Source organism: Haliotis cracherodii, unplaced genomic scaffold (assembly GCF_022045235.1).
Source record: "Haliotis cracherodii isolate W230 unplaced genomic scaffold, xgHalCrac1.p SCAF_4, whole genome shotgun sequence".
Taxonomy (NCBI): Eukaryota; Metazoa; Mollusca; class Gastropoda; order Lepetellida; family Haliotidae; genus Haliotis; species Haliotis cracherodii.
Window position 1 is genome coordinate 17,383,880 of NW_027266297.1, and position 13,689 is coordinate 17,397,568.

Sequence of the window (13,689 nt, forward strand, 5' to 3'; positions counted from 1 at the left end):
GAGGATCGGGTGGATATAATGGGTGAACCTGCCCCTTTAGCGTGGCGGGCAAACCACTAGGTTACCCCATCACTTTTCTTTGTGTAAGACAAGAAAGTAGTCTTATACATATATCAAAACCTCGTGAACCCGATCTCAATCTCGAAGTATGACATGTCAACAATTTGGTCCATAAATAACGTACTTAGAGATCCCAATCGCTATTGTGTACACCTGTACCTGTTTATCTTGATCATAATTATCTACGCATGTCAACATATCAACACGTCAAGTGTGCCTCTATCAACTTGGTCATCACCGACTGTGATCAGTGTAACACTCTACAGATCAAACGACACCTTCATTTGCACAAACGCGAGCCATGCACCTGTAGCGTTACACTGGCCTGAACATTGCTTCTCAGAAAGATTTGCGTTTTGGCGATCCTGGTTATGGGAGCACTGGCCGGTAGGTTGGTCAGTTCTCATTCCTCAGTACAAGACTTTGTACATTTAGATACCGCGACAACTCGTAGACCGGGGTCCTGGGATAATGGACAGTATAACGAGTTATCCATGATATTGGACAGTGGAGTGATGATATTGACCTATACCGGGGCAAACATAGTCTTACGTCTTACCCGATATATAGAGTAAATAGCGTTCCAGTAAGCGAAGTTCGAGTGAAAGAAGTGTCGTTGTATTCTGAAATGTAGATCTGTCCTGCAATAGATTTACGTTTTAAATAAGTTAAACCCAAGAGTAACGGCCGATTCAAATGAAATCAGGAAAACGAAATAACTTAGGAGAGTCAGGATGTGGCAAGGCACACACACACACACACGCGCGCACAAACACACACACACGCACGCACGCCCGCACGCACGCCCGCCCGCCCGCCCACACGCACGCACGCACGCACGCACGCGCGCGCACACACACACAGACCCTCACACACACACACACACACACACACACACACACACACACACACACACACACACACACACACACACACACACACACACACACACACACACACACATACGCACCCACCCCTACACACCCCACAATACACCTCCCCGATCCCACCCCCCACCCACACCGACACCCTCACTTCGGTTTAACGGCGCGACGTGCATGTGTGCACGTGTGTGTGTGTGCACGTGTGTGCACGTGTGTGTGTGTGTGTGTGTGTGTGTGTGTGTGTGTGTGTGTGTGTGTGTGTGTGTGTGTGTGTGTGTGTGTGTGTGTGTGTGTGTGTGTGTGTGTGTGTGTGTGTGTGTTCTATTCTGGATTAATGCCGATTTTATAGTGCAAGCCAACTGAGATACCATGCCGCAGTTACCCTGAAATACCCCACTCAGACACAGTATACTCAATCCGAAGAGTCCTTGTTTTAGCCCATTAATGCTGAGCGCCAGGCAGGGTAATAACAAGTACCATCTTTAAACGTCTTTTGGTATGACGCGGCCGGGGATCAAACCCACGACCTTCCGCCCTTCGGGCGCTATCCACTAGACCACGGAGGCGGTCTCAATCTTATTGGTTCTGCCTGTCATACAGTTGTGATTTATTTCATTTAATTAATTGTTTTTGTTTGTGTATGAAGTAGCGATGCGGGATATTGGCATGCTGGAAACTGGCAGATGATCAGAGTGCAGTGGTCAATACGTTCAATGTTTCTCAGTCTGTGAAACCGTGGTACCAATTGCAACAAACCCAAAATGCTGACGATCGAACCCGTTCAGGGCGTCCCAGGTCAACGACGATCGACTGATCAGAAACCAGGCTCTACGAAATCGAGCTCAAACAGCTCACACATGAAACGATGAGTTTGTTTGTTGTTTAACGTCGCACTCAGCAATATTCCAGCTATATGACGTCGGCCTGTGAATAATCGAATCTATACCAGACAATCCAATGATTAACACAACGAGCATCGAACAACGCAATTGGGATAAGATGACATGTATTTACCAAGTTAGCGAGCCTGACCACAGGATCACGACAGTGACATGTTACGACAAGCATAGTCGCCTTTTACGGCAGGCATTGGCTGCCAAATACGTGTACATGCTGCTCATCTCCATGCTCGACGGTCACGTCTGGTGCCACCCCTTACAAATCGTCATAGTGCCAAAAGACGTCAATGGTGGTCACAGCGTCAAAACTGGGATAACCTTTGCTGGTCTCGTGTCATGTTTTCAGATGAGTTACGATTCACTTTGCACTTCCTTGATAGGCATGGTCGTGTCTGGCGACATCAGGCCAAAATGCCATATAAATCTGAGCATGATGCGAGTTGAGCTTCTCCACACATTTGCAAACATGGTTGACTCGACTGCCATTTTGATTTCAGCTTAATTTGTCGCCACTTTTAGCAATATCCCAGCAATATCAAGACATATTACCAAAGTGAGAAATCGAACTCGGGCATCACATCAGATGTGTATCACATCAGATGGGTTACATGTATTTATCACACCAGGCAAGTTAAATGTTTTACGGTGTGTATCACATCAGATAGGTTACACGTGGTTGTTATACATGAGAGGGTTACATGTTTGTATCACATCGTACAGTTTACATGTGTGTATCACATCGTACAGTTTACATGTGTGTGTCACATCAGATACGTTACATGTTTGTATCACATCCTACAGTTTACATGTTTGTATCATATCCTACAGTTTACATTTGTGTATCACCTCAGACAGGTTACATGTTTGTATCACATCAGACAGTTCAAATCTTTATATCACATCAGACAGGTTACATGTGTGTATCACCTCAGACAGGTTACATGTTTGTATCACATCAGACAGTTCAAATGTTTGTATCACATCAGACAGGTTACATGTTTGTATCGCATCAGACAGGTTACATGTTTGTATCACATCCTACAGTTTACATGTTTGTATCATATCCTACAGTTTACATGTGTGTGTCACATCAGACAGGTTACATGTTTGTATCACATCAGACAGTTCAAATGTTTATATCACATCAGACAGGTTACATGTTTGTATCACATCAGACAGGTTAAATGTGTGTTTCACCTCAGACAGGTTACATGTTTGTATCACATCACACAGGTTACATGTTTGTATCGCATCAGACAGTTCAAATGTTTATATCACATCAGACAGGTTACATGTTTGTATAGCATCAGACAGTTCAAATGTTTATATCACATCACACGGGTTACATCTTTGTATCACATCAGACAGGTTACATGTTTGTATCACATCAGACAGGTTACGTGTATTTGTCTCATCATACAGGGTACATGTTTGTCTCATATCACAGGAGACAGGTTACATAGAGGTTATCACAAACATATTACCGAAACATTGCGAGTTTTCCTGAAATGCGTGCATTAATATTTATTACGTCACAGGGTAAGTGATGTGTCAGTCGGACAGTGACAGTAGCCAATATAGTTCCAGCTGAAATCTGTTTCTTATACAATGGCGAAGCAACAAATACGCAAAACAACAGTTGTTTTTAATTGCCTTTCGCGGCAATCCATCGGCCTGTCCGCTAGAGTAACTGCCCTTTGTCAGAGGGAAGCTACTCTAACCCTAGTCTATGAGGCGTCACGGCCACGGTCAGTCGTTGTTGACAGTCGGTCTGTCCTGTTATAACGTTAAGAGGTGTAGTCAGATGTACAGACAGCGACAAAACGAAACAATTCAAACATATTTAGGCAAAATCCAACTATTTTAATTTGTGGAGAAGGTTTCAAGCCGCAGAGGTCTACAAGCACAGATATGGCTACTGATCCCGCTTGGCTAGGCCTCGTGCCCTCGCAAAATTGTTTCGAAATTTATATCTCCAAAGCTACGTCACAGTTAGACACTGATTTTCAGTATATTAGACTGTTCTTTTGATAATGATGGCAATTATCCCTGTAGTTTATCCAGATTCCCGATGGTTGATTCTGACTCGATCGCCGAATGACGTGGGCGACGCCATGTTTTTTTATAAACAGTGAAAGTAGTCCTACTTGATACTTTGATATTTGCATCTCTATCCGCATATGACCCAAACGGATATCGTTTTTATCCGCTGGCTTTATCCTGCCGAGAAACCAACCCATTATATGATAAATGTTTGTATCACATCAGACAGGTTACGTGTATTTGTCTCATCATACAGGGTACATGTTTATCTCATATCACATGAGACAGGTTACATGTTTATATCACATCCTACAGGTTACGTGTATTTATTATATCGGGCAGGTTCCGTGTATTTATCACATCAGAGATGTCACATATATGTGTTTTGAAATTAAATTCTAGGATAGGTTAAGACATTTATGGTACATATACATGTATCATACGAGACATAGTAAAATGACTCTTTATAACACTTTCACAATTGTGAATGCATATCATAAAAAACACGTTATGAGCTACTGGTTAGGTAGGCAAATTACATATGGTGCTATATTCGATAATGTCAATATTTGATATGTAAAGGAAGATCAATGATGCTTGTAATCTCATTTCCATGAGATTTAAATATTGCTTGTCACTGTGTATTTTCATACTGCGAGCACGTGTTTGATACAAGAGATACGGCAGCACGATAACCGCCACTGAGAGATATGAACCTATCATTATCAGCGTTCGAGTCGCTGTCAGAAATCTAGACCTTACCGTGTTGCTGCCAGCTTCAAAATACGTAATAGTCACGTTCTAATTAACTTCATTTTGTTGATTTGACGCGACCCCTTACCACCCCTCTCCAACACCAACCACACCTTATATTTTGTGAACAATCATGACAAATTCATGTAGATTGAAGCACTCTGAAAACGCATAATCAAAAGATGTGTTTTTGTGCTCAAGTCCATCACCAAACAAATCAACATTCGAACCCCTACGACCAAAATGTTGTGTTTGATTATCTCATGCCTAATCGAATATACGCTTCAAAGCGTTTCCATATATTTGTACCTGTCAGAACAATTACTTGTACGTATAAGTTACTTGTATGTTTCTGAACAATTACTTGTCCGTTTTTCAAAGCAAATAGTTGTCTGTCGAATACCAAAATGCAGTTGCTTGTTGAAGTAAGTGTGGATTAAAATGAAAGTTTGTCATGTTTGTTTAAAGGTACAATCTTCAATCAGCGAGCAAAAGGATTCGGGAAATGTGCCAGAATATGCACAGGTGAGTTGACGTGTTATTCTTTTGGGAGGCCTGCTAGGTTATACGGCCTAGCTTTACCTCATACACTTGAAAACAGAGAAGGTATGTGATAAACACAATAAAATGTCGAGTAATTGATAGTTAGTATAGACGCTCCCTACAGAGCTCGTTCAGGAGGCAGGATTTCCGGACTAAATCGGGTCTCACTGTGCACAGCAAATCATCCTCTAGTTCATATTCTTTCTTAAGGCATTTTAAGTCGTAATGTATTTAATTGTTTTATTCACAACTTGATTGGAGTGATGAGGTGAAATAGGGTGTCACATACAGTTCAAGATTAGTTCACTTATGTAGCAACGTGCATGCATATGGATGTGTGTAGCTGCTTGTCCTCGTCCAGACAATGCCAGTTTTATAGTGCTCGCTTCCTGAAATGTAATGCCGCGGTTTAACATGGATCCCCGAACTCGAAATGCTACCGAACTTCGGAACATGAATCTGCAAAGGTGAGTTAGAGAACAGGGCCATCCGTGCTCTTAAGCCTCCATTAGCTGTTCCTATTCATCAGTTAAAGAAAATAGTTGCAGTAGCTTTATCTATCGCCAGGCACTTCTAAATTCAAATACGTCCCCGGGACGACGTATGTGTCCGATTACAACGTTCAGACGTAGACGTCCATGGAGGGAGCTACAAGCAATCGAGCGTCTCTTGGTTTCCGAGCAATTGCGGAAATCGAGGTGCTGTCGAAGTGTGAAATGGCTCTTAGGGTAAGTAACTTGTGCATAACAAATATACATTACAACATAAAACACATCATACAAAAGTTCAAAACAGTAACGATTGAACATTTTTTGCATGTCCATTCCGCAGCTCCGCGATGTCAAAGTGTACCGATCTGATCCCTCTACTGACCCAATGGAAAATGCTGACGAAACTGGGGAATTCAAGAGGAATCTGGAACGATCTCCACTTCGGTTCTCTTTCCAAGATGGCGTGGTAGAGGAGCTGTGTCCAGCTGAGGGTGAAACCACGTGGGCTCTCAACATCAAGAGAGGTCTTCTCACTGCTGTCCAGAACAGTATGGATAGCCTGGATCGAGATCAGAGCGTCTTTGAAGTAAATATGTCAATGAAATGAAAATGTGGTGTTATTTGACAACAAACAAAATAGTTGCTCATAGCATGGTCAGAGATGTATGTATTATTTCAAGAAATGTTTATGGTGGAGTCTCTCAGAATGAAGTCACGACCTAATGCGTCCACATTCATGGGTTAAGATGATTGTCATATTGTGTTAGAAGTTTAAAGACGGTTGATGATGAAGATGACGACGATTATGATGATAATGTGGCAACAAACTAATCAGCACTAGTACTTCCTAGAGGTGTCGACTATCAATATTTTGTCATTTTAAATCATTATTTGACAGTCATCCATAGTCAAAGTTTTATCATCGTAGATTTTTTTATATTTGAACTCACAACCGATAGTACGACGGATACATGTTCAATAGAAGTACATTAGTAATTCACACACACACACGCACGCACGCACGCACGCACGCACACAGCACGCACGCACACAGCACGCACGCACGCACGCACACAGCACGCACGCACGCACGCACACACGCACACACGCACACGCACACGCACACGCACACACACACGCACACACAAACACACACAAGGACGGTTGATAATGAAGATAACGATGATGATGATAACGGGGCATGATTAAAGGTGGTGATTATCATTATTTTGTCATTTTAGGCATTATTTGACAACTATCCATAGTATCAGCGTGAATTCTTGATATTTGAACGTATGGACCAAATGCAGTACATCAACTAATTCAAATATATATAGTACATCCCTAATAAAGACTTACGTATTTACAGAGGGATGTCACGGGTGAATGTCATACCGACTACAAAGTGATTCGAGGCTGGTTTTCTACCACAATAAAAAAACAAAAGATCTCCTTGGTTGCACTGATCGTAATGGTTATCACAGTTCCATCCATGGCATGCAGTACAGAGTTCCTTCAGAGATCCAGTCTCTGCCCTTCATGAAGAGTACACACGAATGTGAACAAGAACTGGACAAGAATGGACTCCTCAAGAGTGCGCTCATCCGGGAGACCCACACATTCAGACCTTTCTCCAGGGCCACCAGCGGTGCCACCACCAAAGTCCTTCAGAAACTTAACTACAAGACTCGGATATCTGGTGTTACCACAAGACAAGATGATTGCTCTTCTAGTTTTAGCTCTGCAGAGGAAACAAGTCTTTTACACACAACGTCAACACCTGGGGAATAATTTCCTGGAATAGATAATCCTGGGAGGATACTTCATGTAAATGCCAGATATATGAACTCAAGTGCCATGCAGGCTGAGGTTTATCATCGGGAGGAGTCAAATAGAGTATCTGACAGTGTAGTTGCCCTCAGACTCAACACATCATCTCTTCTCCATGCCAGGATATCCTGGAGACCACAGATGATCGCCGATGTTCAGGTATGAAACACAGGAACGTTTTAAAGTGCTTACGTAAGTGAACATATTGAAAACTACATACGTGTAAAGGCGCTATATAATCTCGCTAATAAGAATGATTTGTGTATAACAGGTTTACTTGACTAGGGTAGTGGAAAGGAATGGACAAAATACAAAGACCACTTTAGACTCTGTGTACGAGTCTATGGGAGAGGAATTGTCAAGCAAGTACCATCGGATTGCACAGACCACTAAGGAGGAACTGTCTCCCTACCTAGACCTGCTGGAGTCAGAAATGGCTATCATAGAGAAACAGCTTGACTCTATCAGGAGGGATATCAGGAGCATGTACAAACGTAATGAGTTCTACATGGCAGACATGGGAGACTATTCTGAATCGGCAGAGTAAGTACAAGAGCAATTACCAATTCCTAAGAACATTTAATTCTTCGTCCGTAGTGTTTCCAGGTTAGAATGGGTCCCCATCAACGTATACCGGTCATAAGAGGCGACCTAATGGATCTTGGTTGATTGCCTGTCGTTGTACTCCGACAGCGTGGATCGTTGCTCACAATATCGATCAAAGGATTATCTGGTCCTGACTCGATTATTTATCTCCAGCTGTCATACAACTGGAATATTGCCGGGTGCGGTGATCAACGATCACCTTGTAAAGATTCTTTTCAGAAGATTCATTCGATGAACTAGATCAATGACAGAACACATACAGAATGCCAATGACTTGAATGTGAAAGAGTTCTATGACCACCTCTTGAACGACTGGGTTGTCCTTGCAAAGGTATCTTGCAGAAATGTGTTTGTTCAACGTCAGTAAACATTTCCTCTCACACAAAGAAAGTGAATTCAAATAACACCAGTTTAAGCTATGGAAAATTATAAGTTGTAGCAGTATCACGAGGGAAACATGTAGTCTTTTGCGTCCCGGGTTTGTTTTATACCAAGAGCCATGTGTTTTAATTTGGTTTCCGGTTGATGCCCGTATATATTGTATTAAGATTATATATTTTCAGCTATCTAAAACTATGAACCTTATTCTTTATTAAAGGAAAATACGATGCAGCAATGTAATTTTTGTGGCAGACATATATCTATTTTATTTCAACGGCATGAAGCATAATAATGTTAGTCAGATTGTTAGTCATAATTTATTTTTATCGATTTAATCCATACCCTGACATCAACCACCCCCACCCCCATCTCCCCGAATTACAAATGCTCGGCCCCTTATTACCAGAAATAAAACTATTAATTTCACATTATCAGCACAAGATGTTCGTCCTTGTCGTCTTGAAAATGGACCATTCGCGATTTGCTTGTTTTCAGGAGAAGGTAGACACAACAGTTGAAGATGCTGTAGAGATGATATCAAGTTTAGATGACCTGATCCGAAACATGTGGGACATCTGTCAGCACCACTACAATATTGTGCAAAAGAAAGCAACTGGTAAAGATGTCATACAATACTGTCAATATGGGTCTTCCATTTGTAGCTAAACAGGATTTTATTTTTCAGATACAAGGCTTCTGCAATGAGAGATTTGGAATATCAATATTTCACAAATTAATTTTAATTAACGAATTGAATTAACAGGATCTTGATATAATACGCAGTGCCACGTAACATCCCTTGGCCCCGCCCCTCTGAGAGCTTGCAAGTGAGGCAACAGATTTGAACACCCGTGCAGATTGACTTAAGTGACAGACCCGTGTTGAGTTCTGGTTAAAAATAAAGAGGATGTAAAATTATTATGAAAACAAGCTAATATTTGCGTAAGCAATATTAATATGCACAAAGGAACATCGAAACTTTGTGAAGAACATTCGTTATGGATCTCACATCTACGCCCCTTTTGCAATCTCGGCTGGTGACATGACTTTTGATATTACAATTTGTCAACAAGGGCACAGCACCACAGAAAGTTACTGCAAATTCCATGTGTGATATAAAACGAAAAGGTTACACTTGGTCTTGTCAGATATAGGTGTAAACATGGAGGTAATCGGAGCGGACGATGATTTGAAAACTAGCCGCCACTATACTAGCTGTAGCCTCGACCAAAGCACGAAATAATTGTAGTGATAAAAAAGATCCCTACAATGCGTTCTTTGGGATTGAATCCACCATACACTGTGGACACCGTAATGCAAAATAGTTTGCGGCGAGTCTTGTTGATTTGGCATTTGCTACCCTAACCTTGCTATTGCAGCCTCTGCTCATTGTAGGTGGATTGTTATTAACAATGAAGCCTCATTGACTAAATATATTACATAATATTAACGAAACCTTGCATGTGTATTCACAGCGACAGCAAACACGATCATGGACCTACCACACATCGTAGACAGCAAACTTGAGATATCTAATGCTATAGCTCCCTACATGGATCGCCTCTACAGTACCACAGTGAAGACGTACGGCAGCTTCAAAGATATGCTCATGAATTCGGGAGACATGATTTGTTCTCATCTGATAAATGCTGAGCAACGAAGCGATTTACAGATGCTGTTCTCTTTCACTAACAAAGTATATGAAGAAGTAAGTATTTTTCATAGGTGCGTAAACAGCCTCGTGTAGCTACAAATGTGTTGCACGTATTCGGGAATCTTCGAATTCTGTACAAACAACTTTTTATACTTCGTGACCACTTGTCCCTGTTTCATGTCTACAGTATAATATGTTTTTTGTGATCGAGATTTACAGTTGTAGTGTTATTTGACCGTTTCGAACAGCTGTACACTGAAATCCAAACAGGTGTCTGTTCTCATCCTTCAGCAGAAATGTTGTATTCTTATTGAAATAGTGTTTATCATGGGGTTGCATAACTATACCTTTTGCAATATTGGGTTTGTTTGTGATATACAAAGGGCGGAACCATCCTTGAGAAGCACCTGCACAAGATCCCGGACCTTGTCAAGCAGGAGTTCACGAACTTCACGCGTGATGCTCTCACAATGTACAACCCCAAAATCACTGTCTGGGACCCAGAACGTGGAGAGATCCAGATAGAATTATGCCTGCCAATACCCCTTCGGTCTCTGGACAGATTACCAGATGTCCAGCCTTATGTCCAGAATGCAAAAACAACGGTCAGCAAATACATCCCAGACAGGACTTCTCTCAAGAGATGGTACAAGAAAGTACGTCAAAATCATTGATGTTAATACATTGTAGAAGAGACGGGACAACATCCATAGTCTAGTGGATAGACCGTCTGCCAAATCGGGGATTCGATCCGCGGCCACTTCATACCAAAAGACGTTAAAAGACTGCACTTGCTCGTTACCCTGCTTTCCGCTCGGCATTAAAGGTCGGCTCGGAGTACATATAGTGTGTCTAAGTAGGGTATCCATGTAAAACTGTGGCATGATATCTCAGTGGTTTAGTGTTATAAAACCATCATTAATTCGGGGTAGTACAAGCAGCCACTCTCTCTCAAACACACACGCGCTGGCACGCACGGAAGCACGCATACACATGCATGCACATCGCTATATAGTGCAAAAATCATTTCACCTCATCACACCTCTGAGATGTTGGCCAGATGTCTAAGGTGCAGCAGTTCTTTGTACAGAGTTATATCCCTTACGCATGTCAGCTGCAGAAAACTATGATTGTGGCTTCAAATTCTTGTTCCTTGGTCATGTTTCTTGGTTTGTAAGTATCATATCCGTTTCATCACAAGGGTAAGCTAACACGTGCATCACTTCAAAAGTGGGCTATCCACCCACATCAATCTGACATGCCGTGATATAACTGAAACACTGCCAACCTTTCTCACTCACTTTGAGAATAAATATTATCATTCGTACAGTAAAGAAGGTATATCTTAACTTCAAAATGTGTAAGATACGGGTATCAGCATGCAATGTTATTGTAATACCTTTGTTGTTTTACCTTTGTGACAAATAGATACCTATTTGTTACTCGATTTCAGTATTCGGCGTGGCGGTCTAACAGAACAAATGGACGTTGAACGTTTGATGTAAGTATATAGCGTATATGTAAATGTATGTACACCTGCCCACTCCTTCCTTTTCGATATGTGTTCAACCCCACATACCCACTCCTTCCTTATCGATATGTGTTCAACCACACCTGCCCACTCCTTCCTTTTCGATATGTGTTCAAACCCACATACCCACTCCTTCCTTATCGATATGTGTTCAACCACACCTGCCCACTCCTCCTTCGATGATAATCGTTCAAACACACTTACCTACTCCACTCCTCGACTGACTGATATGTGTTAAAACACACATACCCACACTTTGTCTGCTCTTAAGAAATGAGGTGAGGTGAGGTGAAATTGGGTTTAACGTCGCGTCCGAGAATATTGCACTTATATAGCGACGTGCATGCACGTGTGTGTGTGGCTGCTTGTACTAGTCCGGACTGATGCCAATTTATAGTGCTAGCACACTGAGATACCATGCTGCAGTTTAACATGAATACCCTACTCAGACACAGTATACTGACTCCGAGCCGACCAATCCTTGTTTTAGCCCCTTAATGCCGAGCGCCAGACAGGGTAACAACAAGTACCATCTTTTAACGTTGGTATGACGCGGCCGGGGATCGAACCTCGGACCGTCCGCTCGCCCTGGGCGGACGCTCTACCACTAGACCAAGGAGGCGGTCGTATTGAAAGATAATACTACTGTTGACACTTGACTACCATTTGAGTCATGACAACTACAACTATTTAAAAAGAAATTCTCAATGAAAAGGGACATTTTATAATGCTAAGAAAAATTGATAGAGATAAATTGATCGTTCAACTTGACGGAACGTTTATGTGTAAGCCACCCTGTGACAGAGGCCTACACACATGAGTCACACAACAATCCATGTCTAACATGAATAAAGCTTTGAGCCCTTTCGTTAAAGCTGAGGACTATTTAATATGATATTTAATGGTATTTTTTCATAAAGGATGGTTCGAGAATTAACTGTTATACATATTTCTATTTCAGCCCAGTGGATTGACAAGAAACTGATGTGTAGAACTATGTTCCTGAAACATTGTCCTATTCCTATTGCCCAAAGCAAATGTTCAATGTGAACAATGTATATAGTGCAATCATGATCATTCTTAATGATTCTAGACAAGCTTGCTTTTTATATATGTCAAATGTGTTTAAATAGTAAATAGGGATGGTTTCTAACATATAAGGACGATTGTCTATTGTACGATTCCGACAATATCATAAGCATGTGTTTTGATGTGTTCTCGACAAGATACGTACAAGCATATATATGAATCATATATCTATCATCAGTATCCTTTTCGTATTGATTTTCATCAATCAAGAATAATTATGACTGTATAAAAGTGAAACATTATCTCATCCCTTGCCACCTAGCAGTTCGTGGGATTAACATAACATTTTTATATTACGAGTATTTCAAGATACAAGAGTGAAGGTAGTCAGTAAACTGTTGATGACACTTGGAGATAATAATTGAGTTACGCTTTTAGGGCATTGATATTTACAAGCAAACAAAAAATATGTCACCTTCAAAATAACATGTTAGGATAACCTGGCTTTCACGTGAAGGGATTAAAAAGTACTGTTAAATCTAAGATTTAAAGTTACCGTCGATATAAATATGATATGACAATATGGGGGTTTCAATATAAAATATATAAAACTATACATGGACTGGAGACTGAGAGATTATTATTTGAAACTATTTGTTGTTTGTTTGCTTATTGTTTAAAGCCAAACTATTTGAAAATATGTTGTGTGTGTAAAACCCATATTGTTAAATTGAGAAAGACTGTTAGTTTTTTAATTATAAACATGAAAACTATTGCAGCTTTAATGTATTATACCACGACATGCATGTTTTAAATGAAGCTAAAAAATGCAATAATTGCCTTTCGTCTGTAGCTTGTATACAACCAATATTCTGAAGCGTCGATAATGTAATATTCAATGTACATGTAATAAAATGCTTATCAAGCTTAATCAAATTTAACGCATTTGTTGTAAGGACCAAACATTTTCGCCATAACCGCCTCC

At 41.0% G+C, this 13,689-nt stretch overlaps 2 protein-coding genes across 2 annotated transcripts; both read left to right on the forward strand.

Moving 5' to 3' along the window:
• The first annotated feature begins 5,820 nt into the window (after nucleotides 1-5,820).
• Nucleotides 5,821-7,464, forward strand: LOC139479302 (apolipophorins-like). Its single transcript, XM_071262163.1, has 3 exons — nucleotides 5,821-5,910; nucleotides 6,014-6,259; nucleotides 7,177-7,464. Exons 1-3 carry the CDS (start codon nucleotides 5,821-5,823, stop codon nucleotides 7,462-7,464), a joined length of 624 nt encoding a protein of 207 aa, XP_071118264.1.
• A 492-nt stretch (nucleotides 7,465-7,956) lies between these two features.
• On the forward strand, nucleotides 7,957-13,404 carry LOC139480295 (uncharacterized). Its single transcript, XM_071263347.1, has 6 exons — nucleotides 7,957-8,046; nucleotides 8,986-9,106; nucleotides 9,966-10,198; nucleotides 10,528-10,800; nucleotides 11,598-11,645; nucleotides 12,637-13,404. The coding sequence occupies exons 2-5, from the start codon at nucleotides 9,022-9,024 to the stop codon at nucleotides 11,634-11,636; spliced, it is 630 nt and encodes a 209-aa protein (XP_071119448.1). The 5' UTR covers nucleotides 7,957-8,046; nucleotides 8,986-9,021; the 3' UTR covers nucleotides 11,637-11,645; nucleotides 12,637-13,404.
• The last annotated feature ends 285 nt before the right edge of the window (nucleotides 13,405-13,689 follow it).